The 27,164-nt window shown below is 40.2% G+C and overlaps 1 protein-coding gene across 3 annotated transcripts; it reads left to right on the top strand.

The window, feature by feature from the left end:
- Window positions 1-800: 800 nt before the first annotated feature.
- On the top strand, window positions 801-26,150 carry ddx21 (DEAD (Asp-Glu-Ala-Asp) box helicase 21). 3 transcript variants are annotated; one of them, XM_079842326.1, is made up of 16 exons: window positions 801-956; window positions 3,498-3,692; window positions 4,694-4,837; window positions 10,909-10,981; window positions 11,180-11,355; window positions 11,505-11,622; window positions 12,957-13,142; window positions 14,216-14,361; window positions 15,886-16,035; window positions 17,854-18,015; window positions 20,199-20,318; window positions 21,491-21,564; window positions 21,743-21,902; window positions 22,506-22,640; window positions 25,471-25,515; window positions 25,699-26,150. In XM_079842326.1, the coding sequence occupies exons 1-16, from the start codon at window positions 852-854 to the stop codon at window positions 25,987-25,989; spliced, it is 2,280 nt and encodes a 759-aa protein (XP_079698452.1). In that variant the 5' UTR covers window positions 801-851; the 3' UTR covers window positions 25,990-26,150. The 3 variants fall into 3 exon arrangements, with proteins under 3 accessions (XP_079698452.1, XP_079698451.1, XP_079698453.1); XM_079842325.1 differs by having other exon boundaries at window positions 809-956; window positions 4,697-4,837; XM_079842327.1 differs by having other exon boundaries at window positions 823-956; window positions 3,501-3,692.
- Window positions 26,151-27,164: the final 1,014 nt, after the last annotated feature.

The following is a 27,164-nucleotide window of genomic DNA, read 5'->3' as shown; positions in this document are numbered from 1 at the left end:
ATCTTCTGAATAAAGAAACTCTTACAGGTTTGGAATAACTTGAGGGTGAGTAAATGAAGACAGAATTTTCATTTTTGGGTGAAGTATCGCTTTAAAGTGATCGCACCACCAAAATATTACACCCACTGACTTATGTAGCTAGTTTTAACATCTACGTTTATCTTTGATTATTCAAATTCTGTACCTGAACTGTTCTCTCTTTACGGCTGACGGGTCACCTTTATTCAATAATGTTTTACATCATTCCTCCAGTCTTCAGAGTCACATGACCCTTCACTGATGAGGATCTGATGATCAACACACACTTATGATTATTATCAGTGTTGAACACAGTTTTCAGGATTCTTTGATGAATATAAGATCTATAAATCTTTCTATATAAGATTATATTTTTATACTTATTTGGTTTCTGATTGTCTTGCGTGAAAAGCTTCTCTTTTTTTCACATGTTTTTTGGCGCGTCTGGCGTTCCGTACAGCGTGGCGCGTTTAAAGCCTCGCATTGATTCTACACAAGAAATAAACACAAACGCGGGATCCGCCGAGGGCGGGGCCTTTCACCGAACCTCCTTCCGATAGGTCAACCACACCGCGGAAGTGTTTTCTGATTGGTCATCGCCTTTTTTATAATAACACCTCAGTCGTTTGCAGTTTTATTTTTAATCGTCTTCATCAGCGGTTAATCTATTTTACCTTTATAAGCATTTTTAATAAGTTCCTCTCATTAATAAGCTTCGCGATGTAAACACGGCTCCGCCTCCTCGAGCCCTCTGTCATCGAGCTCTTCCTCTCCCCGCGCGCCGCTTCCGGCTTCGGTCCTTTCGCTCGTGTGTGAGCCCCGTCCGGTCGCACATGTCTATCTGCGCCGCAACACCGGAGATGCCGTCGAAGCTGCTGCCCGAGACCGAGCCCAACACACAGATGGAGGAGGTGGAGAACGGCCTGCTGCTGCTGAAGGTCAGAGAACAGCCACCGGGCACGCGTCCGCGGGCACGAGCGCTTTAACGGACGGCGACGCGAACACGCGCCATTACAGCTCTTCAGATTCAGATTAGCCCTTTCTCTCACTCTTTCTGTCGTGTGTGTGTGTGTGTGTGTGTGTGTGTGTGTGTGTGTGTGTGTGTGTGTGTGTGTGTGTGTGTGTCTGTCTGTCTGTCTGTTTGTGTGTGTGTGTGTAGTGTGTGTGTGTGTGTGTGTGTGTGTGTGTGTGTGTGTGTGTGCGCCATATGAACACGTGTGTGTGTTTTGCTAGTGAGCTTCCATGCTAACGGGAAGTGTTTAGTTTCTATAATGTTGTCTATAAGACATTATGTGTATATGTTTCTGTATTGCTGCTCTACTGTAACGTTAGGCCTTTTTAATTTAACTCAATGATTTATTGATTTGCTGTGGGAACAATGTAAGGCCAGATCTACATTTGAGTTAGAACTATATTGATATAAAGAGTAAAATAAACCCATATGACTGTAGAGTCAGTCACTTTATATGAGGAGCAGGTTTTAATGTAGTCTTTATTCCCATAGTCATATTTAAGAAAACTCAATATATTGTGTGACAAAATAAGTTACATAAAATATATGCCTAAAATCAGCATTAGTTTATGAGACGATGGGCACAAATATCGATTTCCATCTTGATTCAGTATGAATTCATATGGCCTACTGTACATATAAGGGAAAATAAGATTGCCTTTTAGCACTATTTTAAACTTTTTTGGGGTGTTAAATTATATTTGCTTGCATTCATTATTATTAACATTTTAAAATTTCACAAATAAGTCAGCAGTTATGATCTGCAATACCGTTTTGAGCAACTAGACTACATATATATTTATTAAAGAGCCACACCGGCTCCAGTAATGGCTTTACAGATTAACATTATTTTTCCATCCACAAAATGACTCTAATTTGCCTCTTTGCATTGGAATTCTCTATTTTAACCTTAATTACTACACTAATTGTAATATAAATAAGAAAAATATTAGAAGAAAAATATGTGAAGTGGTCATTAATGGACCATGATTATTGCACATAGTAAAAGATCTCCTCAAAATATTATTGAACTAATATATAGGCTATTAATTTTATAAATAGTTCAGATGTATAGTTACATTTGATGACCAATGAGTGAGTGTGACTGATTAGTAAGGAATACCTGAGGGCTGAATACGAGATAAACTTTAACATTAATGTAAACACACATCTCCATCTCTCCATAATAAGATGATGCTGTAAATATGGTTGATGTAATAATCACTGCACACTTGCTGTTTCCCAGAAGCTGCTGCAAACGCCTGTTCAGTGAAGCTGATGGAAAGAAGAGATTTTATCACAGTTTTTATTTTATGCAAAACATTTTAGTCTCGTCTTTTTTCGTCAACAATAATGCATGTTCATTTAGTCTTAAGGCCCTTTCACACCGGACGCGTAACGAAAAAGCGAAGCGGAAAAAGCGAATATTTTGTGTGCGAATAGTTCGCGTTAAAACCATTCACACCAGCCGCGACGCGAGTTAGCGACGTTTCAGAGCTCCAACATTACAAAACATTCTGAGAAACACGGACACGTAATCATTCAGTGGAGACGAGCTTTTAATTTTCTTTAAAAGACAGAGAAGAAGGTTTTGAGTGCCCTCAGTCTTAAAGAACAGAGTCTGAAGGGGAGGATGCGAATCTTCTACAGGAGCTAAAACTTCATCATGGCCGGTTACGAACTTACAAATGTCCGTGGGACAATTTGAGGAGCTCCTCCAGACAGAGACGGTAGCAGCGCATCTGACGACACACACACACACACACACACACACACACACTCTTCAGGAACGGCTCGATCCGGAGCGGCTGTGTTTCCAGTTGAGTCACAATGTAAACATTTAAGTGCCACAGTCGTACTGACGGAAACACATTCACTTTCTATAGTCGCGCACACAATTAGATTAAAAAAATAAAATAATCAATGTATTGATTATAATATCTGTAGCCTATAGTGGGCAAACACATCTGCATCTGCACAGCTGTAAACACAACTACAGCTGTAATCTCGTGAGAAATGCGACACCTGGCAAAGGTTAATGTTGATTGAATGGCTAGTGACATCAACTGGACATTTCGTCACCTTTGTTTCCTTGTATGTGATTGGTTTAAGCCTTTTCTGACGCTGCGAGGGTTAAAAAAAATCGACATCGAAACGAAAAAAATAAACATAGTTTTTTCGCCGCAGCACATTCGCGTTCAGTGTGAAAGCTCTCATTACACAAACAGCTGATCAAAAAATAAAACCATTGCGCGAATTATTCGCGCGTCAAAATCGCGTCCAGTGTGAAAGGACCTTTAGTCTGTGTTTTTGGAGATTGGAGCAGCCTCGCCTTCATCATGGAAAAAAAGGTTGTTCGTCTGGTCTAATAAAATTAACACGCGCGCGCCTGTGTGTGTTTATATGAAGCGTTCAGCCCAGAGGAGCCTCAGATTCTTATGGCTTTGTGTGTTTTCTCGTCCTCCAGAAGAAGAAGAAGAAGATGAAAGAAAAGGCTGCAGAGGCGGAGGAGTGTGAGACACCGGCTCCTAAAAAGAGGAAGTCTGAGCGGATGAAGATCGCGGAGTCTGCGGACGCCAACGGGAACACAGACTCCGCCCACATCACGGACTCCACCCACATCACGGACTCCACCCACATCACGGACTCCGCCCACATCAAGGTGATCCTCCGCTTCCCACAGCTCCCACTCTTCTCGCAATACTGACGCTTATCTCGCCATTCTTTTTTATCGCAGTTTTGACTTCTTGCAATTTTGAGTTTCACAGTTTCGGACTTTATTCACAATTTTGAGTTTCTCGTAATTCTGAATTTTTTTTTTTTAGTGCTGTTTTGTTTTTGTGCAAATTTGAGATTCTCATAATTCTGACTTTTCCTTGCATTGTTTACTTTTCTTTTCGTAATTATGATTTTATCGCAATTGAGTTTGTTTTTTTTACTTTCCTTGCAATTTTTGCGTTTTCTGCGATTCAGATTTTTTTCAATTCTGACTTTTCTTGCTATTTATGAGTTTATATCTAGCAATTAGGGATGGGCATTTTCCGAAAATATTGTTTTTGAATATTTGTTTATTTAAATGACGTTATTTTGAGAAAATAATGTTGTTGTTTTTTTTTTATTCATCAAGTTGTCACCATGTCTGAACAAATGTATGGTAATCTACACTACAAGCTTACCTTACATCTCACGCTTTTCATTCGGTTCATAACATTGAACAATCTCAATAACTGAGAGTTTGTGGATTTATCGTGAAGTCACTGCGTTTACGGCCAGTAAAATTAAAAACGTAGTAAAATTTGAATAGTATTTTAAATTTTTGAATATTAATTTCAGATCGAATATTCATATATTCCGACACACCCCTAAATGAGATTTACATTTTTCTCGCAATTTTGATTTCTTACTTTCCTTGCAAATTTGAGATTTTCGCAATTTTACGTTTTCTTGTAATTTAGAGTTTATAACTTGCGATTTTTACTTTTTTCTCGCAATTCTGACGACTTGCAATTTTGAGTTTCAGTTTTACTTTTCATGCAATTGAGTTTTTTGCGATTCAGACTTTTTTCTCAGAATGGTCAGATATAAACTCACAATTAACTTTTTTTTTCGTTTGTGTGTATAAATGTGTGTGTTTACGTGTCATGTGCTGACATCACTGTACAGCAGAAAAAGAAAAAGAAGGTAAAGGTAAAGGCGGAGGTGGAGATGGAGATGGACGGAGCAGATACGACTGAACCCACACCAGCTCCCACTCCAGCGGACACACCCACACCATCCAGCGAAGACTCGGACAGCGACCCTGAGAAGGTGTGTGTGTGTGTGTCTGCTGTCCACTGACGGCTGTGTGTGTGTTTGTGTTTCTGCTGTCCCCTGACGGCTGTGTGTGTGTGTGTGTGTGTGTGTGTGTGTGTGTGTGTGTGTGTGTCTGCTGTCCACTGACGGCTGTGTGTGTGTGTGTGTGTCTGCTGTCCACTGACGGCTGTGTGTGTGTGTGTGTGTCTGCTGTCCACTGACGGCTGTGTGTGTGTGTGTGTGTGTGTGTGTGTGTGTGTGTGTGTCTGCTGTCCACTGACGTGTGTGTGTGTGTGTGTGTGTGTGTGTGTGTGTGTGTGTGTGTGTGTGTGTGTGTGTGTGTGTGTGTGTGTGTGTGTGTGTGTGTGTGTGTGTGTGTGTGTGTGTGTGTGTGTGTGTGTGTGTGTGTGTGTGTGTGTGTGTGTGATGGGTAGGTTTAGGGGCAGGGGCAGTGTGTGTGTGTGTGTCTGCTGTCCACTGACGTGTGTGTGTGTGTGTGTGTGTGTGTGTGTGTGTGTGTGTGTGTGTGTGTGTGTGTGTGTGTCTGCTGTCCACTGACGGCTGTGTGTGTTGTAAGGCCCGTGAAATTGGTCCAATCTGCCGGTTCGCCAATACACAGGGAAGGTCACACGTGTTCTGTCCTTATTCATGCAAAGTATTGGTTGGTTAAATTTGTCATATATTAATCATATATTTACTCGTTTATTTCATCTGACTCCATAAATGAAAGGTTTTAAAAATATCTGTGCCTCACTAAAAGTGAGCGAATGTTTGACTATTCCTTTTAACCATCAAGTGAACAAAGTCAAAATCAGTTTGAATAATCAAATGTAACAATTTATTATGTCAGGTAAATGTATCATGCCAATTCCATTATCAATTCAAAGATAATCGATACAAAACATCAAATGCTCAGGATTAAGTAAAGAGAAGATGTTCACCCAACTTTAAGAAGTACATGAGGCTGAGAGATGTCTTTCTCCCAGCCTCACGGGCCGACCTCAAGTACAGGAAAGGCCTCGAACTCTCTGCTGCATCTCCTTAAATAGCCAGACCTCTTTTACATGGAAACATGTGCTAACAAAAGAAATTTACATGCAGTGGTCGCACCTTAATGGGGGTTGGTGAACATTTGCTTGAGATAACCACCTTCTTTTCTAAGTCAGTTGTCCATAAATTCTTAAAACCTTATTACCTTTTATTTTATCTATCTGGATATGAGATATCTGTACCACTCACTTTGAGACATTTCAAATGACACCAAAAACATAACAGTCAATGATAAAACATTCACATTAAACCATATTCCTGTGTGAGTTATTAGTAGTTTGTGGAAGTGAGGTTGTGTGGGGACCCTTTGTCTCAGAATAGGGCCTCAACCAGTATTTTCAGTCTTACAGTTTCCCTCCTTGATCCCGTGGGTCACATTCTGATGAACACTTACGGGGTCACAGTAAGACGTTTGTTATAATCCTTGAAGATGCAGCACAAAAATTGTTTTTGCAATGTTGGCATCTGTAGAAGCTCAGTGGGCTGTGTTCACCTGCAGTACACCTGTTCTCACCAGGTGTATAGCTTGAGTCCGGCAGGTGGATGGATGCGTTCAGGTTCTCTTCCTGTATTCCTGTGACGTGAGCAAAGTTCATAGAGTCAATCTGGACCTCTTGTGACTTGATCAGTTAACGTGTCATTCCTTCATGGGGAAACTTCCGCTTCCCTGGCACCTTCTCAACGATGAGGATCTGACCCTCCTCGACCCATCCTGTCACCTCCAGCGGTACGGTGGTCTGGGCAGACCTCAGTGGATGAAGGGGTTCTCCTTTGACACCTGAAAAGCATCTTAAATGTCCGATTCACGATTGAGCACATATATGAACTTACAGTCGTAAGGAAATGCATAGGAATGCATAATGCAAAATCATGTCATGTTCAATGTAAAATACCATGTTCATGTCAGCAAATGTGAGTGGTACATTTGGTCTCATTAATTACCTGATTTTTAATTACCATTCCAATAGTACTCCTATAGTGGGTCAATGAAGGACAAAGGAAGATCTTATAAGCTCTTATCCTGTTTCTAGAAATATTTCAATAAATGGCATTCTAACAAATCAACCAGTGCTGGGTTAAATCAACATTTCATGAAGAGTGTCAGCTAAATTTTGGTCTAACCAAACATAGAGATTCAATTGAATTGATGTCCAAAAACATTGTTGTGAGTAAAATGGACAATATACAAATAAGCAGAAATCAAAATAAGTTTCAGAAATTAAAATCAAAAGATTCAGAAATGTTTTCTGAATTACTCAAAGAAATAAGCAGAAATCAAAATTAAAATCAAAATAAGTTTCAGAAATGTAGCAAGTGGTCGGTGTAAACCAATCAATGGTTTTGTGTGAGAGTGTTTTTTAGAATGTCAGAGTGTGTGTGTGTGTGTGTGTGTGTGTGTGTGTGTGTGTGTGTGTGTGTGTGTGTTACATTAGTTGGCAGTTTGTTGTGAATAGCGTATGCTGTTCTTTGTGTCTCTGTTAGACAATGATCATGAGATCAACTCCACCCTGTGTGTGTGAAGCTATCTGGTCTACCCCAGGTGATGATGCTGTGAGGGTATAGTGATGGAGGGGTGTGTTCAGTGTTCATGTCTAGGAGATGGGTGGAATCTAATCTATAACAATTGTGTTGCAAATTTCGATCCAGTTCTAAACTGGGAGGCCATATTTATGCAGTGATGTGACAGTGTGACGTGTGAAAAGGCCTTTTATAATGTCTTTTCACCCATCTCCCGAGTCTCAATTCCGCTGTCATGGATTTGCTCCAGGTGGACTCCACCATTTTGCAGAAGTAAGCCTGAGACAGAAAACAGAGGAGAGCGAACCACAGATAATTCCAATATTTTAAAGCATTAAATTCAGACGTGTGGAATTCTTTTACTTGTTCCATTATCATGTAAGTTGCCATTTTAATTCCAGATGTCACATGAAACCTAGTTTCATTGACCAAGTCTGAATTGTTTATTATATTACATTTAGTTGTTGCACAATTGTTTGCTATTACCTGTGCCACAATTCTAGCCGTGTTTTTTAACGGTGAAAAATAAATGCAGACCTCTACCCTTTTTTGGCACTGGGTAGCACACAAACGAAATTCTGTTTCAGAAATTGACGATTTCGAATTGACGAAAGTCACACTTCTACAATTATTGTCCTGCTCGGCGAATGTAATATAATGTTTATTATAATTCAAGTTATAATATAATTATAAGATCTACATTCGCTGTTTCTCTTTTTTCTTTTCTAGGTTTCAAAAACCTTTTCTTCTCATTTAGTCTTTTTAAATGGCTATTTTAACGTTTGATTCTTCTATTTACTCTTTTTAATTTGTATTTTACCCGCTCAATTTAGGAAACTATATCGCTCCGAGTTCCTCACCAAGGTCTCCTTAACAAGTGGTCAGTTCCGAAGATCAGGAGCTGAGGCAGTTGGCTAAATATCTAGGACTTTGCCGTACACGCGCAACAATCAAAGATATATTATATAGCTCCCTGGATGCCCTTCAAGAACTCAATTCAATATTATCATTAAATTAGAACCGAAGTCATCGGAAGCGTCCAAGCTAGGTTAACCTAGTCAGACTAACCCTTCCCCTCATCCGAGTCGCCCGCACACTCCCTGATATCAGTTATTAGCCGTCGCTAACCTCTGACGCACCCTTGTAGCAATATACGAATCCATTAATCTTATTTGGGAAAAACAAATCTCAGAGTAATTCAGAATAAATTCAAACGTGAGAATTTATGATTTTTGTTCAAAATTCAGAGTTGTTACGTTCTCTGACGCGTCTCTGGAACGTTGAATATGACAAGGTTTTGTTTTCAGATAGACACACGTGTTTAATTCAGTTTACACAGGACACATGGCCTAGAATACAACATCTACAACCTTTTTACCTAAGTGTTCCAAACACCCACAGCAAACCAATAGAATACAACATCTATATCACCTTTGCCTAAGTGTTTCAACTACACTTACAGTAAAGTAATCCTGTGTTTAAAGAATAAACTTTAAATTAGCCTATGTGCATGTTGTAGCACAAACAACCAAATTGTGTTCTATTGATGTGTTAAGCACAATTTTCTGATACTTCGAATATCTGTTGACACACGTGTTTAATTCAGTTTACACAGGACACATGGCCTAGAATACAACATCTACAACCTTTTTACCTAAGTGTTCCAAACACCCACAGCAAACCAATAGAATACAACATCTATATCACCTTTGCCTAAGTGTTTCAACCACACTTACAGTAAAGTAATCCTGTGTTTAAAGAATAAACTTTAACTTAGCCTATGTGCATGTTGTAGCACAAACAACCAAATTGTGTTCTATGTGCTTTTCTGATACTTCTAATATCTGTTTCATACAATTCATGCAAATGGAGACTTTCCCTCCCAGTCAGCCAGTGACACAAAACAGGGGTTAAGCGTTTTGGGCGCAGCATGGTTTTAGCATTTAGCATTAGCCTTGAGCGTTTTGAAAACAACATGGACAATAGCATTTAGCATTAGCCTTGGGCGCAGCATGGCTTAGCATTTAGCATTAGCCTTGGGCGCAGCATGGCTTAGCATTGACACTAGAATTTTGCATTAGCCTTGAGCGTTTTTAGCCTGTAAATCATATCATCCTGTTTTCCCAAAATTTTATTTTTATAAACAATGCATCGATCTGCCTTTTATTTATAAAATCACGTGTTTTCCGATCGTTTACAAACTTAGATTTTTCTTTCTCTGTTTTCTGTTAGTTTGCTCATTCTCTTCACGTGTTTCTGGTTTGTCTTTAACAAGCCGAGATACAACAATGGCCGGAAAACATGCGGTTGATTTTAAAACTTTTAGGCTTTACTTTTTCGGCTCTTCATCGAGTTATTAATTATTTGGAAGATGTTATTCTCACTTTAGGTTTCGCTTCCTGTTGCTTCGGCAAAACAGGGAGATCTTTACAATCTAATCTTTCTTCATCTGGCTGCGGCCTCACGCTTCTAAACAAAGGGTTTTAATTCCAAACCCGTAAACAATGCAAACATTTCTTCAACACTTCTAAAAATGCAAAGAAAATTGACTTACCACAGCCACGGAAGAAAGAGAAGATGTTCAAAACCTCTTGTTGATTTTAAAATCCCAATACTTGCTGAAAAGGACGTTTCTCGTGAAACTGCTTTGTTTTGAGATCACGTCGGGGTCACCATTTTGTAAGGCCCGTGAAATTGGTCCAATCTGCCGGTTCGCCAATACACAGGGAAGGTCACACGTGTTCTGTCCTTATTCATGCAAAGTATTGGTTGGTTAAATTTGTCATATATTAATCATATATTTACTCGTTTATTTCATCTGACTCCATAAATGAAAGGTTTTAAAAATATCTGTGCCTCACTAAAAGTGAGCGAATGTTTGACTATTCCTTTTAACCATCAAGTGAACAAAGTCAAAATCAGTTTGAATAATCAAATGTAACAATTTATTATGTCAGGTAAATGTATCATGCCAATTCCATTATCAATTCAAAGATAATCGATACAAAACATCAAATGCTCAGGATTAAGTAAAGAGAAGATGTTCACCCAACTTTAAGAAGTACATGAGGCTGAGAGATGTCTTTCTCCCAGCCTCACGGGCCGACCTCAAGTACAGGAAAGGCCTCGAACTCTCTGCTGCATCTCCTTAAATAGCCAGACCTCTTTTACATGGAAACATGTGCTAACAAAAGAAATTTACATGCAGTGGTCGCACCTTAATGGGGGTTGGTGAACATTTGCTTGAGATAACCACCTTCTTTTCTAAGTCAGTTGTCCATAAATTCTTAAAACCTTATTACCTTTTATTTTATCTATCTGGATATGAGATATCTGTACCACTCACTTTGAGACATTTCAAATGACACCAAAAACATAACAGTCAATGATAAAACATTCACATTAAACCATATTCCTGTGTGAGTTATTAGTAGTTTGTGGAAGTGAGGTTGTGTGGGGACCCTTTGTCTCAGAATAGGGCCTCAACCAGTATTTTCAGTCTTACAGTGTGTTCATAGGAGACCCCCGAGCAGAAAGAAGGAGCCTTTTCCAACTTCCGGATCTCACCCAACACCATCAAACTCCTGCAGGGTAACTCTACTCAATCATACAATCTCCAACATTTCCCATGATTCACTGCAGGACCGTAACCATGGTATTGTGGCAGAAATGTGGGATTTGTTGCCAGCATTAGTATAGAACCCTAACTGGAGTATATATGACCATCTTTATCTTCCAGTGTAGTTGCGTGAATCTACTGATGTGGTGAACGTGTTTGTGTGTGTTTAGCGCGTGGAGTCTCGTACCTCTTTGACATCCAGGTGAAGACCTTTAACGCAGTGTATGATGGGAAAGATCTGATCGGGCAGGCCAGAACCGGCACAGGGAAGACGTTCTCCTTCGCCGTTCCTCTGGTGGAGAAACTGCAGTCCACAGATGAGCGGAGGAGAGGCCGGCCGCCCAAGGTACTCACATCAGCGCAGTGCATTATGGGTCCTGCTGGAGAGGAGGGCTTTAGATGCCATGACATGGGAACATGTTTTTAGGGATGCTCTGATCAGGACATGTTGAACGTGTCAAACAGAGTTTGGGTTAATGTGCTGTTTCCTGTCAGGTGCTGGTTCTGACCCCGACCCGTGAACTGGCCATTCAGGTGACCCGAGACTTCAAGGACGTCACCAAGAAACTCTCCGTCACATGCTTCTACGGAGGAAGCTCTTACAACCCGCAAAGTAGGAGTTGTGTTAACACACTAGTAGGGCCCTATGAAACCCGGTTTATTTTTTCCCAAATTCAGTTTTATTTTTTTCCCAAAATCTTTTTTTTCTGTTTTAATTTTTGGGAATTCAGTTTTTTTTACCCTAAACCTTTTACCCTTTTACCCTAAAACTGTTATTTTAGTCGTAAAAAGAGTGTTTTTAATGTTAATATAATAGAACATAAAATAGGAATGACCTTAAATTTATTGAGGTAACAAACATCACATTTACTTTTCAGGACAAATACTGCAACATGACACTGCACTCTGAGCTCTTCAACAAAATATTAGTGCTGTGAATTGATCATTTAAAAAAAAAACTAATTGCATTTTTTCTGTAATTATTCATGATTAATTGCAATTAAAAACATTGGAGTTTTTTATATTTTGATATTGTAGCAATTTCAGTTACTCTCCATGTTAATTTAAAAACAACTTAAAGACGGCATATTTTAAATGTGTGTAGTAATGGCATGTTTTTATGAATGAAGGCCAGTATCACTGATACTAATGTCTCTATGAAACATTGATGACGTTACATTACAGTATAACCGAACGCTGCCAATCTCAACATTTATTAGGCTTTAAAAAATAACAACTTTTCAATTTAATTGAACTTAAAACAATCTTTACATTAACCCATTATAATATGTTATATTTACCTGTGGCCTTCCCTGTTAGACATAGCCTACACAGAAATTGAATAAAGTTATCAACACCTTTATTAACAGCATAAATAATAAGTGAAATATAGATTAATCATCATTAAAGCTACAATCTTCTCTATTCCTGTTGTTCTTTGAACATTAATGACAGACATTATCAGTGCTCCTGTCACTTTAAGATCAACCTCAGCCAAACATGATGTGAATCAGACGCGCATCTCATTTCCTCTCAAGTTCATTTAAGACATTATTTTCCATACAGTGCATTAAAGTGCATTAAAAACCACAAGTACTCCGCGAGGGAGCTGCTCTCGGCTCTGAGGGCTTAGCGTTGAGTTTCTTAACGTTTCCGCCGATGAAAGCAGAGCCGCTTCGCCATACTCTAGTTGTTGTGAAGGCGGAGCTGAAATGACGGGAGGGGTTGTGTCGCCCAGATTTGCTTCCCCCGGTCTGCATTTTCCACAGACATTCGTTCTTCTCCCACACAAAACAGCATTTCATTCCAAATATGTGAAATTCCGCGTTAACAATAGATTCCGTGTTAATATGCCAATTCCGTGATCGCGGAAATCATAGGGCCCTACACTAATGATTGAAACCGTTTGTTCATTGACACATTTAATAATAACTTGTTGTGCATCAGTCGATGCGATCCGCAGTGGCATCGACATTCTGGTGGGAACGCCGGGCCGAATCAAAGACCATCTGCAGAACAACAAGCTGGACCTGTCTCAGCTCAAACACGTGGTGCTGGACGAGGTGGACCAGATGCTGGACATGGGCTTCGCGGAGCAGGTGGAGGACATCCTGTCTGCCTCCTATAAGAAAGGTACCCCAGTCCTGCGGTGCTCCAGCGGGCCGGGCCGTGGTTCTGACTAGGGCTGAACGATATATCGTTATCGTATCTATATCTAGATATGAACTTTCAAGATATTACTATCGGAAAAAGCAACGATATAGACGATATAGATTTCCCCTCTCCGCGCTCTGGCCGTCACAACACACATCAGTTCGGCGAGTGCCCTTGAATGCTCCGCTAAAGCCGGGGGGGGGGGGCGTTTCCATGGTGACGTGTCATTGCTTGTCACGTGACACAGCGCTGAATGAATGATGATCTGCTTTTGTAATTTTTTCCTTTTTTATTCAGAATATTCACAAATGTGTGTTCCGATTGTCAAGTACATGCAAGTGGGAGAATATTGTTGTTTAAACACCTTTATAACGATGGCGTTAGTTGAGCTGAATCGCATCTGTTGGATTTACAACCTCTTATGTTTACAACACGTGAATTCCTCCACTTCTCCCGAAATACTTAAAAGTAAGTGGCTGGTGAAGTGGGAATAGAATAGAGTAAACATTGAAGTTACTTACACAATGTGTATCTGATATGAATAAAACGTGTCGAATTATAATGGAAAGGATTATTATTACCTCTTCATAGACATCAGTGTGTATTTTACAAACTCTAAATGTATTGTTTATTTAGTACTTATGTGAATTGATGTGTTTGAAACCTAACATAAACAGTATGTGGTTGAAAACAGTGAAAAGTTGTGCTATATGACAGCTCTGAGCGCGCCTGTCTCTGGCTAAATTCAACATTTGATCATGTGATGCTCTTGATCATCCGCTCCAGGCCCAGCCTAGACTGATCACACCTGTGTGATCGTATGTGCCAAAGGCTTAAAAATAACACATTTTCCGACACAAATTTTTGAAATGTAGGCTTAAATCAAACACATTTTAATTCAGATTCTGGTTTTCACTGAACACGTAGTCATATCGTATTGTATCGATATCGAGATATCTGGCATGAAAATCGAGATATGAAATTTTGTCCATATCGTTCAGCCCTGGTTCTGACCCACTCTTACTGACCTCTCTCTGGACTCTCCCTCTCAGACGCAGAGGACAAACCGCAGACGCTGCTCTTCTCCGCCACGTGTCCGTCCTGGGTTTATGACGTGGCCAAGAAATACATGCGTCCTCAGTACATCCATGTGGATCTCATCGGGAAGAAGACCCAGAAAGCCGCCACCACAGTCGAGGTAACCCTCAGATAGGATGTTTTTAAAGCAATATCTGGGACATCAGCTCTTAAAGGGATAGTTCACCCAAAAATGTATCCCATAATTTACTCTCCTTCTAGTCATCCGAGGTGTGTATGACATTCTTCTGTCAGACGAATATAATCTGAGTTATATTACAAAAGTCCAGGCTAATCAAGCATTAGAATTGGATTATTAGTTGCTCTGTTTTTGAAGTCCATTAAAAGTGCATCTGTGCGTCATATAACTGCTCCAGCGGCTCTGGGGTGTTAATAAAGGCCTTCTGAAGCGAATCGATGCATTTGTGTAAAATATCCATATTTATAACTTAATCAAGTAAACTTTCGGCCTCCGCCTTCTGTGTAAAAGTGTTGAATGTTGAAAGTGAAACTCCAGATGTGTTCGTGACATCATGACCTGAGCGTTAGTCTTTCCATCCGCAGGAGAACTTTACACACTTTCTCCAAACATTGAACAAGGAAGGCGGAGGCCGAAAGTTTACTTGATAAAGTTTTAAATAGGAATATGTTTCTTACACAAACGCGTTGATTCGCTTCAGAAGGCCTTTATTAACACCCCAGAGCCGCTGGAGCAGTTATATGACGGACAGATGCACTTTTTATGGACTTCAAAAACAGAGCAACTATGAATCCAATTCTAATGCTTGGATTAGCCTGGACTTTTGTAATTTAACTCAGATTTTATCCGTCTGAAAGAAGAATGTCATACACACCCAAGATGAGTAAATTATGGGCTAATTTTAATTTTGGGGTGAACTATCCCTTTAACGTTATCCGACAAACACCTAATGTTGGCGAACTTGGCATTAGTGTAAATTAAAGCAATATCTGGGACATCAGCTCTTAATGCTGTGACCAAATGTTGATATTTATTAGGTAACCAACGTCATGAATCTGAAATCAATAACTATATAGACAAAGCTCGAAGCTGGTTTGTAGCAGAGCAAGAACACAGATGACTGCTGTTATTACTGTAAGTGTTATTTAGAGTTATATTAGGCTTGCTGTAGTTGGGTTAGGTGGCTTAGGTTTTACTGTGAATTTGTAAATAAGTAAATTATAATTTGTAAATAAGTAAATTGTGTTTTGTATTTATTTATATTCATACATTTAAGTATACATTAAACTTTTAATAAATGGTTCAATTTAAATAAAAAATAAATAAATAAAAAGCCATTTAATGTCATTCACCTCGTTTTGTGGCCTTTTTTTTTTTTTTTAAGTATCGGTTCAGGCACCGTTTAGGCACCGGAACCGTTTTAAAAGTATCGGTTCAGGCACCGTTTAGGCACCGGAACCGGTTTAAAAGTATCGGTTCAGGCACCGTTTAGGCACCGGAACCGGTTTAAAAGTATCGGTTCAGGCACCGTTTAGGCACCGGAACCGGTTTAAAAGTATCGGTTTGGCACCGGAATCGAAAAAACCCCAAACGATACCCAACCCTAATCTGCATTGTTAAAAGCGCTATATAAAGTTGAGCTGATGTTTAAGCTCTTGTGTGCAGCACCTGGCGATCACCTGTCACTGGTCTCAGAGGGCGTCGGTCATCGGTGATGTCATCCAGGTGTACAGCGGCAGCCACGGCCGAACCATCGTCTTCTGCGAGACCAAGAGAGAAGCCACAGAGCTGTCCATGAGCACCTCCATCAAACAGGTACAGCTCTGACCCATCTTACCCCTTCTCCACTAAGGCAGAGCTAGAGCTAGAATGGGAGCCAGAGCCTAGTTTCAAATCGCTTCTTTGTGTTTCCACACCCAAAGCCCAGCTCAGAGCCAGGAGAAGTGGTTCTTAAGTAGCACCAGAACATTGCTGGGCTAGAACAGGGCTAGAAGTAAGACCCGATTCCGTCAGGCGCTGGGGGCGGAGTCAACAAGACCAACACACACTGGAGATCCGCCATTGTTGAATTAGCAGCTAATGGAGCTAACAGCTGCTGCTCGTTTGTAATCTCCGTCTATACACAGGGTTCCCACTCGTCCTGGAAAACCTGGAAAATTAGAGAAAATGTAAAATGTCCTGGAAAATCTTGTTGTTGTCTGGGAAAAAGTTATTTCTTTAGCCGAGTATTAAGAGTTATCGCTGGGCCAAACAATTAGCGCTAGCTGCAGAAAGCACATGTTCATGAATGCTGAGTTTGATGTGTGTGAGTAGTATTTGAATAATGATGTTTAATAGCTAATGCTATAACTGCTCTAATGTATGCAGTGAATGTTAACTCGTAAGCTGCTAACTAATCACATCATTTTGATATAAAGTCACATTTGTGTGTTATAAAGTCAGAATTGCGTGATATAAACTCGCAAGTCTTTTCTTCACAATTGACTTTTTTGCGCAGTTGCGAGTTTATATCTTGCAATTCTGACTTCTTTTCTCAGAATTGTGAGATCTGAACTGCAATTGCAAGTTATAAAGTCCAATTCTGAGGAAAAAAGAATCGCGACAATTTTCGCGTTTATATCACAAATATGTAAACTCGCAATTGCGAGAGAGTCAGAATAGCGAGAAAAAAAGTCTCAATTACCTTTTCTTATTCTGTGGTGTAAACAAGCTTCCATAGTCATAATGTATGATTAAGAGCTCATATTGAAAAATGCTGGATTGTTAAGTAATGGCGATAAACTGGACGGCTTTTAAAGACTTAGAAAGCAATATTTGGCATGATCCTTGTCTTTTATTCCCGCCTTAGTAAAATTGAAAATGTACTGGAAAATGGTTGCTGAAAAAGAGTGGGAACCCTGTATACAAATTACGGCGATCTGCATGAATGCGTTGGATTCGCTGTGTTTTCGTTGTTTTGATGTAGGATCGTAAAGCCATGTGAATCAATAGTAACGCAACGTTTGCTTTGTTGATGGAAGGCTTGTTCGATCGCAGTATGATAACGAGTCCAGCGAGAGCAAACGACTCCTTATGCTTCTGATTCACTCATGCGCTTTTTATCATACGTGGATCGGTCTGCGCAGCGCCGATGCATCTCGAACAAGCCTGGTGTGTGTGTTTCGCTGCCCAGGGTTGCCAGGTTTTCACAACAAAACCCGCCCAATTGCTATTCAAAACAAGCCCAATTGCGTTTCAGGGGGGCTTCCCCAGTAAAAATCACATTTGGGGGTAAAATGTGTGTTTTTTGGCATGGTTGCCTACTAAAATTTGCATTCCCGGGGCTAAATATCACATAATTGGGGTCGCTTCAACCCGCGGACATGAAAAAAAGCCTGCGGCAAAACCGCTGACATGGCAACACTGCCTCGCTAGCGTTGCTGAGAGAGATGAGGCGGATACAGTGACGTAAGACATGGCTCTGTTGTGGCTCTCAGCAGGTGGAAAAGCAAACGGTTCTTAGAAGAATCCTCAGTCGAACCAACTATGAACTGGGACTAGCACTGGCTCTGAATTAGCTCTAGCACTGCCTTGGTGGAGAAGGGGTATCTGTGACCTCTGTGACCCCTCTGACCCCTGTGACCTCTTCTTCAGAGTGCGCAGACGCTGCACGGGGACATCGCCCAGAAGCAGAGAGAGATCACGCTCAAGGGCTTCAGGAACGGCACCTTCGAGGTTCTGGTGGCCACTAATGTGGCGGCCCGAGGCCTGGACATCCCTGAGGTGGACCTGGTCATTCAGTGCTCTCCTCCAAACGTACGCCAGCTCCACCATCACCTTATACTGCAGACATTGATCAAATCACGACCCGTAGAGCAACAATACACTTATAGTGTTGGGGCGTTTTCACACCTGAGAGTCCGAACCGAAGTTCATGTTTTGAAACATTTTATACATTCGGTTAGTTTTGGTTTGGTTTCACATTGCAATTATGCGAGCGCACTAAAGAGCTTTACATGACACTTTTTATTTTAATTTTTTTTAGGGCTTTCAAAAGATTAATCGCGATTAATCGCATCCAAAATAAAAGTTTGTGTTTACATAATATATGTGTGTGTACTCTGTTAATTATTATTTATATATAAATACACACACAAGCATGTATATATTTAAGAAAAAAAATATTATTTTTTATATATAAAACATTTATATGTATTATAGATTATATAAATGTATATACATGCAAATATGTCTTAAATATATACATGAATGTGTGTGTATTTATATATCAATAATAATTAACAGAGTACACACACATATATTATGTAAACACAAACTTTTATTTTGGATGCAATTAATCGCGATTAATCTTTTGACAGCCCTAATTTTTTTTTACTATTGATGCTCAAAACAATACACGTTGTAACAAAAAAACAAAAGGAATACAGACAAAACAAACAATTACATTACAAAGTTGCATCAAGCTGCAATGGCTCGGTCCAAAACCTCTGGGAGAAGGAGAGAGAGAAAAAGAGATGGAGAACAAAAGAAAAACCAAGAGAAAGAGAATAGAAATAGAGTTGTAGTAGAAGTAGTAATCATAATAGTAACAATAATTATAACAACAATAGTAGCAGTAGTAGTGGTAGTAACAACAATAATATTCATGATAATATTAGTAATAGTAGTGATAACATTTCTAATTTATAATAACAATAATGGTATTAATAATAATAGTAGTAATAGTATTAGTAGTAGTAATAATAATATTCATGATAATAATAAGAGTGATTGTTGTAGAAACATTCGTGATGTAGAATAATAATAATAGTATTAATATTAGTGTAGTAATAATAACAGTGGTGGAAGTTACAACAATAATGTTCATAATAATAATAGTATTAATATTAGTAGTAATAATAACAGTGGTGGTAGTTACAACAATAATGTTCATAATAATAATAGTATTAATATTAGTAGTAATAATAACAGTGGTGGTAGTTACAACAATAATGTTCATAATAGTAGTAGTGGTAGCATTAGTAATTTATAATAATAGTAACAATAATACATTTTATACTATTCTTGTGTCCACTCGTCATCATCATGTGGGCGGCATCTGGACATTGATTGGTTTGTAAACAGACGTGCGTCTTTGACAAGAGTGAATGAACGGACGCATATCGTTGCCACTATTGATCAGTCGCATTGACTATTTTCTTTTCGTTACGTTTAAAAGTGGACATTTCAAGCTTTATATTCACATATTTCTTATGTTTGTGAGGCAGTATCTGCTGAGTTTGGGTTAATTTGAGACGCTCCAGTTCATGTGTAAAGCATGTGATCGCTCCCGCCATTATGGTCTGCTATAGACTATTTGCTTCTTATTTATTAAATCCAGGCAATTATCTGATTAAACATTGATTAAAATTAAGATACAATTTATACGAAATTCACATTAAAGAAAGGCTTTCTACACAAAATCATACAATTTCTTTCAAAATCATTTCTGTCTTCTGACATATTGCGCATCTTTTCACTTTTCATAATCAATGTAGCCTAGATTGAATTTAAAAAGAACATCATAATATTTAAACATAAACAGGATCTTCCTGTAAATGCTCTGAAAGTACGAACCGTACAGAAAATACTTTCACACTAGAAACGAACCGAACCTTTGTTCACTTTGATTCGGACCAAACTGAAAAGTCAGAAAATCCGGACTAAAGAAGGCAGGTGTGAAAACGCCCTAAAAATCAGACCATAACTATAACAACACAGAGGAATGATGTCCATTGGTGAATTTCCAGCTGATTATCGATAAAAACATTGACAGCCAATCAGAATCCATCCTGCTTTTATTGCGCTGGATCATTTAAACACACAGATATAATTAAAGCTATTATAGTGTGTACTTCAGTGGCTGTCTGAAGCCTGTGCTGGATTCTGCTGTGGCTTCTCTTCCCTGTTGTAACGCGTGATCTGGTGCGGTTCTGCAGGATGTGGAGTCGTATATCCACCGATCCGGACGGACTGGCAGAGCCGGGAGAACCGGCGTCTGCATCTGCTTCTACCAGCGCAAGGAGGAAAACCAGCTCATGTATGTGGAGCAGAAAGCGGTGAGATGACACGCCATTCACACGCTAAACACACAAATCCTGCGGAAAACAACACACACACGTGAGATCAGACATTAAAATCACTACTTGCTTTAAAGTCATTGACAAAATAAATCCAAATGCTTTCTTCTCTCACAGATCTTTGATTTCTGTTCAGTGTGTGTGTTTTAATATGACTAGTTATGATGAGCCTTTCTAAGATTGTGAAATGTAAATAAACTAGCACACTTTAGATTAACCCTGGGGACACTGTGGGCAAATTCACTAGCCTTTCATTACCCTTGTGGATGAAAACATCCACTAAATTAAACTGCTGTTAAAATCTATCAGATTTTTTTAATTTTTGCATAAATCTGTTAATCAACCTCAGTCCTGATCAAAACTACTGAACTTTTTTTTTTTTTAAATCAAGAAATCCATAGAAAAGCCAGAATCTAAGCTTTTTATTTTTGCACAGTCCTATCTAATTAATGATGCCACCTGGTTAAGAAAATTATAAATTTGACCTCTTCCCAACAGGGAAAACCATCAAAAATGCATGAGTTTATGGTGTCATGGCGTTGCAATTAAAAAATGTGGTTAAAATGGAGCAATGGGGCAAAAACAGCCACAAGGAGGAAATAAAATAAAAATGTGATGCTGCACAAAAGCCAATGTTGTTTCTGATCTGTGTCCAAGACTGTGATAAAAGGTTAAAAAAAATCCAGTCCGCAATTACATTTTATATTGAAAATAAGTCTTTTAGTGAGTGTGTGTGTCCCCCCCCCCCCAAATCACTGACATCATTTATGAAATTGGCAATTAAAGAGTTAAAGTCCAGTTTGTTCGTTTTTTTAAAAAAGGACTGAGGTTGATTTAATAGATTTATGCAAAAAAAATGAGAGAAATATTTGATAAATTTTTACAGCAGTTTGATGCTTAAAGGAACACGCCACTATTTCTGAAAATAGGCTCATTCTCCGACTCTCCTAGAGTTAAACTGTTTGACCGAATCCATTCAGCCGATCTCCGGGTCTGGCGCTAGCACTTTTAGCATAGCTTAGCATAGATCATTGAATCTGATTAGACCGTTAGCATGAGTGCAGCGGCGCAGTGATATTGTCAGTCGAGCAAATGATGGCTGTTTAATGTGTGACGCTAACTCTACCAGTTCTTGTGTTCCTGTCCTTCAGGGAATCACCTTCAAACGGGTCGGGGTCCCGACGGCCAATGATATCGTCCAGTCCTCCAGTAAAGACGCCGTCAGGTCAGAGACGCTCATGATGCGCACTAGCCTCTGATGCACTGACACTCGCTTTGAGCAGAGGCGGTGTTGATGACAATTCAAAGCATATCGAGTTAAATGTTCTGAGAGATGTGGCTGTTGTGAGGAACGTGTGTGTGTGTGTGTGTGTGGCCGCCTCATGTGTGTGTGTCTCTCACAGGTTCTTGGACTCTGTCCCGCCGGCGGCGGTGGAGTATTTCCGTGAGGCTGCGCATGAGCTAATCGAGGCGCGCGGGGCGGTGGAGGCGCTAGCAGCTGCGCTAGCTCACATCTCAGGAGCCACTAGCCTCGAGCAGAGATCGCTCATCAGCTCAGACATTGTACGGCCACATCACACCATATCACTGCCTACTATATCACCTAAACACGCTTTACAACAGCTCAAACGTTTGGAGTAATTCAGATTATCAATGTTTCTGAAAGAGTCTCATGAATCTGATCATAACTCCAGTAAATCAGTGTAATATTCCTCCAGCTGTTCTGTGTGAATATATATATTTATAGTCAAGTGTCATTTATTCCTGTGATCAAATCATCATCACTCCAGTCTAATCATTCTCATATGAGGATCTGATGATCAACACAACAGTTATGATTATTATCAGTGTTGAAAACGGTTGCAAAAACATTATGAAATCTGAATAATTCCAAACCTTTGACCGGTAGTGTATGTACAACATAAAGCAAATACTAGATGTGTTAGAAATATTAGACCAGTACATAATAAAATCTGCAAATATTGCTCTAAGTTCAGTCAGTAATGCACAGCATCTGCAAACATTGATTTTAATGCACCAAAGCTCAGTTAATACAGTTATTAGACCAGGCCTTGAGTGGAGGAGTTCGTCCGTCTGTAGATCCAGTGATGGGAGTGTGTGAGACAGATCTTCATGAGTGGTTTGTAAACTGTCCTGTTCTCTCAGGGATTCGCCACTATGGTGCTGAGCTGCTCTCAAGAGATGCACAACATCGGTTTCGCCTGGCGCGGACTGAAGGAGCATCTGGGAGAGGAGATCGACGACCACATCCGACGCATGACCTTCCTCAAGGGCAAGAAGGTGCTCGCTCCTCTTCTCATAGGCTTTCAAATACAGATATAGCTGCGAGCATCATCAGACCAACTCCAACAATGAGTATCAGACCTCAGATTGGCATCATGCCATCAAATTCATTGATGTGGTATTCGAGAACAGTTTTACAATAAAGTAATTTTTATTGGGCGTGGGCTGAAGATGATCTGATGCAGTTTTGGTGAAAATCATACAAACGGTATAGGAGGAATTAAAAAGGCTAAGTTGGGCCTACTATTGCAAAATTGGTATCTATGTTCTTGGCATGACCTGTGGAATCCATTAAGACCAGTTCCATTACAACAGGCACGCTGCACTGAATCTTAAGAGACCAGTCTCGTGATATTTGCTCAAACTGTTCAGAAGTTAAAAAAATCCATATCTCCTGACCACTAGGTGGCACTGTGTCAACTGTACAGGTACTCAATTCATGGTTGTCTTAAAATGCACCAAATTTGATAAGAATATGCTAAAGCGTTGCGGAGATATAGCCTCACTTCCATTTTTGCGTGCTGTTAGTCGAAATTGTTGGCGAGTAAACTGAGAACGGTTTGGCGAATTGACTTGAATTCCATGTTTTTTTGTTGGCATGGTCTGAAGTGGATATAATATTCAATATTTGTGAAAATTTTAACAATGGTCTAGGAGGCGTTTAAAAAAAAAAGTGTTTTTAAAGATCAAAATGGCGCCCAGGAAGTTTGACTGACTATGGTAAAATGGGTATCTATGCTCTCGGCCTGACCCAAGGAGACATTACACCAGGCAAAACTAATCAAAAACTATTTTTTAAATTCATAATTTAACACAAGGTGGTGCTGCCCTGAAACGGAGTGCCTTCAAGGCATTGTGCCGAAGAATGAGATTAGCAATGATAGGCCAATGCGTCAAAATGGCCGACATGGGAAAATCGGATATCGTTCGACTCAGTATGCTGCACCAATGTTTTTGGGTTTTTTTTATAATTTAGTTGTATCTCCGGACCACTAGGTGGCACTGTGCTGAAACCGTGTCAGTAGCCTCAGGTCGTGGTTGTTATAGCACACACACGAGTTTAGTCAGAATACAGTAAAGTGCCGTTATAGCTTCACGTTCATTGTGGTGGGCAATTCGTCAAATTCATTCGTGTATTAATCAGAAAACGGTTTGACGGATCAACTTGAATTCCATAACTTTAGTGTCAGCAAAATTATCTGGTTCAATTTACATAAATATGAGCAACGGTCTAGGAGGAGTTCGAAATTCAAAATGGTGGAAACATTTTCATTGCAATCGAATCATCTTGAGCCAAGATTTTTTTTTTTTTCTAGTCCTTATGGTTCAAAAGTTATTAGCATAGACGACTTAACGGTCGCTCCTCGCCTAAATACGGCAACTGTAAAGGAACATTTATTCTCCAAGGACAATCATTTTATCAAAATTAATGTTGCTCACAAGAGAAAATAATACTCAGTTTATCAGTTTAGCTGCCACTTTAGTTTGTTAAATGGAGAATACTGCATTTCAAACGTCTACGGACAATATAAGCATCAAATGCAAGAGATTGCTGGGAGAAAAAGTAGTGACTGTAAAGCTTTCTTGTGCTTTAGTCAACTATTATTGTTAATATATCACATTTAAAAACCGTCAGATTTGAGACGCTCGATGTCCTGAAGGATCACTGAAATGGAGTTTAAGGGTTAGTTCACCCAAAACTGTAAATTGTGTCATTAATGACTGAGCCTCATGTGGTTGGACACCCGTCAGACCTCCGTTCATCTTCAGACACAAATGAAGATATTTTAGTGTAAATCTGATGCTCTGAAAGGCCTCCATTGGCTCAACTTTACACTCTCAAGACCCTTAAAAGACACTAAAGACTAAAGTTACAAAGTCCATCTCACTACAGCGGCTCTACAATAACTTTATGAAGACGAGAATAGTTTCTGTGCGCAAAAAAACCCTAAATAACGACTTATATAGTGATGACGATTTCAAAACACAGTCTCATGAAGCTTCGAAGCGTTATGAATCAGTGAGTCGACTCAGCGGTTCAGAGCGGTATGAATCAGTGAGTCGATTCAGCGGTTTGGATCGGCAAATTTCAGCAGTTTGGCGGTTTGACACGCGATCCGAATCATGAATCGACTCACTGATCCATAATGCTCCAAACCGCTGAATCGACTCACTGACTCATAACGCTCCAAACCGCTGAATCGACTCACTGACTCATAACGCTCCAAACCGCTGAATCGACTCACTGACTCATAACGCTCTGAACCGGTGAGTCGACTCACTGACTCATAACGCTCTGAACCGGTGAGTCGACTCACTGACTCATAACGCTCCAAACCGCTGAATCGACTCACTGACTCATAACGCTCCAAACCGCTGAATCGACTCACTGACTCATAACGCTCTGAACCGGTGAGTCGACTCACTGACTCATAATGCTCTGAACCGCTGAATCGACTCACTGATTCATAACGCTTCGAAGCTTCATGAGGCCGTGTTTTGAAATCGTCATCACTATAGAAGTCGTTATTTAGGGTTTTTTTGCGCACAGAAACTATTCTCGTCTCTTCATAAAGTTATTGTAGAGCCGCTGTAGTGAGATGGACTTTGTAACTTTAGTCTTTAGTGTCTTTTAAGGAGGTCTGACGGGTGTCCAACCACATGAGGCTCAGTCATTAATGACACAATTTACATCTTTGGGTGAACTAACCCTTTAAGCTGTATTAGCAGAGACTTTTTGTTGTGAGGAGTTTCAGAAGAAATGTGCTTGATTTCCTGCATGGGAAAATGCGTTTTGTAACGTGTCCTGTGTTTGTGTTTCTCTCAGGGTGTGTGTTTCGACGTCCCAGCCGCTAACCTGAAAGAGATCCAGGTATGAAGACGCTCTTGTGTGTTTGGAGTCGTTTGTAAAGCGACTCTCGAGGGACGTGTCTGTACAAACGTCCAGCTGATTCCTGTTTCCCAAGCCACTCGCGGCTCTCGGGTTTCACTAATGGAGGCTTGTCAACAGACGCTCCTGGTTTCGCTGACTCGGCTGGTTTTTGTCTTTCTGCAGGAGAAATGGAAGGACGGCCGGTGCTGGCAGCTCGCTGTCGCTACAGAGCTTCCAGAGTTGGAGCAGAGCGAACGGTCGTCGGGCGGATTTGGCGGCCGGTCGTCGGGCGGATTTGGCGGCCGGTCGTCGGGCGGATTTGGCGGCCGGTCGTCGGGCGGATTTGGCGGCCGCGGTGGAGGAAGAGGGCGAGGAAGAGGCCGTTTCGGCTCCAAAAGCAACAACGGCTTCGGTGGTAATCGAGGAAGAGGAGGTGGTCAAAAACGCAACTTCAGCCAGGCGTTCGATTACTGATCGTGGACTGTGATGGTCTGTCAGACTGTCGTGTTTTTACTACCGTTCCATATTCGCTCTTTACTGGAGCGGTAAAACCCATTAAATATGCCGATTGCTTTTACTCGCAGTTCTGCTATTTATATGATGAGTTCCACTGATATTAAAGTGGTGAAACTACACCAATTGTGTTTTGGTCAAAGTCATTGGCTCATGTTCTTATGTGGACCATTTTTATCTTCCATTTTAGAAATTATTTAAAACTGAATCAAAGCCTTATTTTACAGTCAATCCTATGGGAGATTGTTTCCGCTGTGGACAATACAATTATAAAGAGGGGAAAAGTTTCTCACAATTCACATTTAATGCTCGCAATTACGAGCGTCACAATCCTGAGGAAGAAAATCTGAATTTTTACGATTAAAGGCCAGTTTTTTGTTCGACGTCATCATGGAAAAGAGCTTTGATATGTTCCTGTAGTTTCGCTTCAGTCCCAGTGAAACGCACCTTAACCAGCTAATCAAGGTCTTCAGGATTCACTAGTAGAAACGCTTCAGGGCAGGATCGAGCGCTCCTGCGGTTCTTAAAGGGTTAGTTCACCTAAAAATGTAAATTCTGTCATTAATGACTTCCCCTCATGTCACCCGTCAGACCTCCGTTCATCTTCAGACACAAATGAAGATATTTTAGTGTAAATCTGATGCTCTGAAAGGCCTCCATTGGCTCAACTTTACACTCTCAAGACCCTTAAAAGACACTAAAGACTAAAGTTACAAAGTCCATCTCACTACAGCGGCTCTACAATAACTTTAAGAAGAGACGAGAATAGTTTCTGTGCGCAAAAAAAACTAAAGAACGACTTATATAGTGATGAACAATTTCAAAACACACATCATGAAGCTTCGGAGCGCTATGAATCAGTGAGTCGAATCAGCGGTTCAGAGCGTTATGAATCAGTGAGTCGAATCAGCGGTTCAGAGCGTTATGAATCAGTGAGTTGATTCAGCGGTTCAAAGCGTTATGAAGCAGCGAGTCGATTCAGCGGTTTGAATCGCCAAAGTCACGTGATTTCAGCAGTTTGTCACGCAATCCGAATCGTGATTCGACTCACTGATTCATAACGCTCTGAACCGCTGAATCGACTCACTGATTCATAATGCTCTGAACCGCTGAATCGACTCACTGACTCATAACGC

Source organism: Gobio gobio, assembly GCF_949357685.1.
Source record: "Gobio gobio genome assembly, chromosome: 18".
Taxonomy (NCBI): domain Eukaryota; kingdom Metazoa; phylum Chordata; class Actinopteri; order Cypriniformes; family Gobionidae; genus Gobio; species Gobio gobio.
Note: the sequence above shows the minus strand (reverse complement) of the source record. Positions and strands in the feature narration are given on the sequence as shown.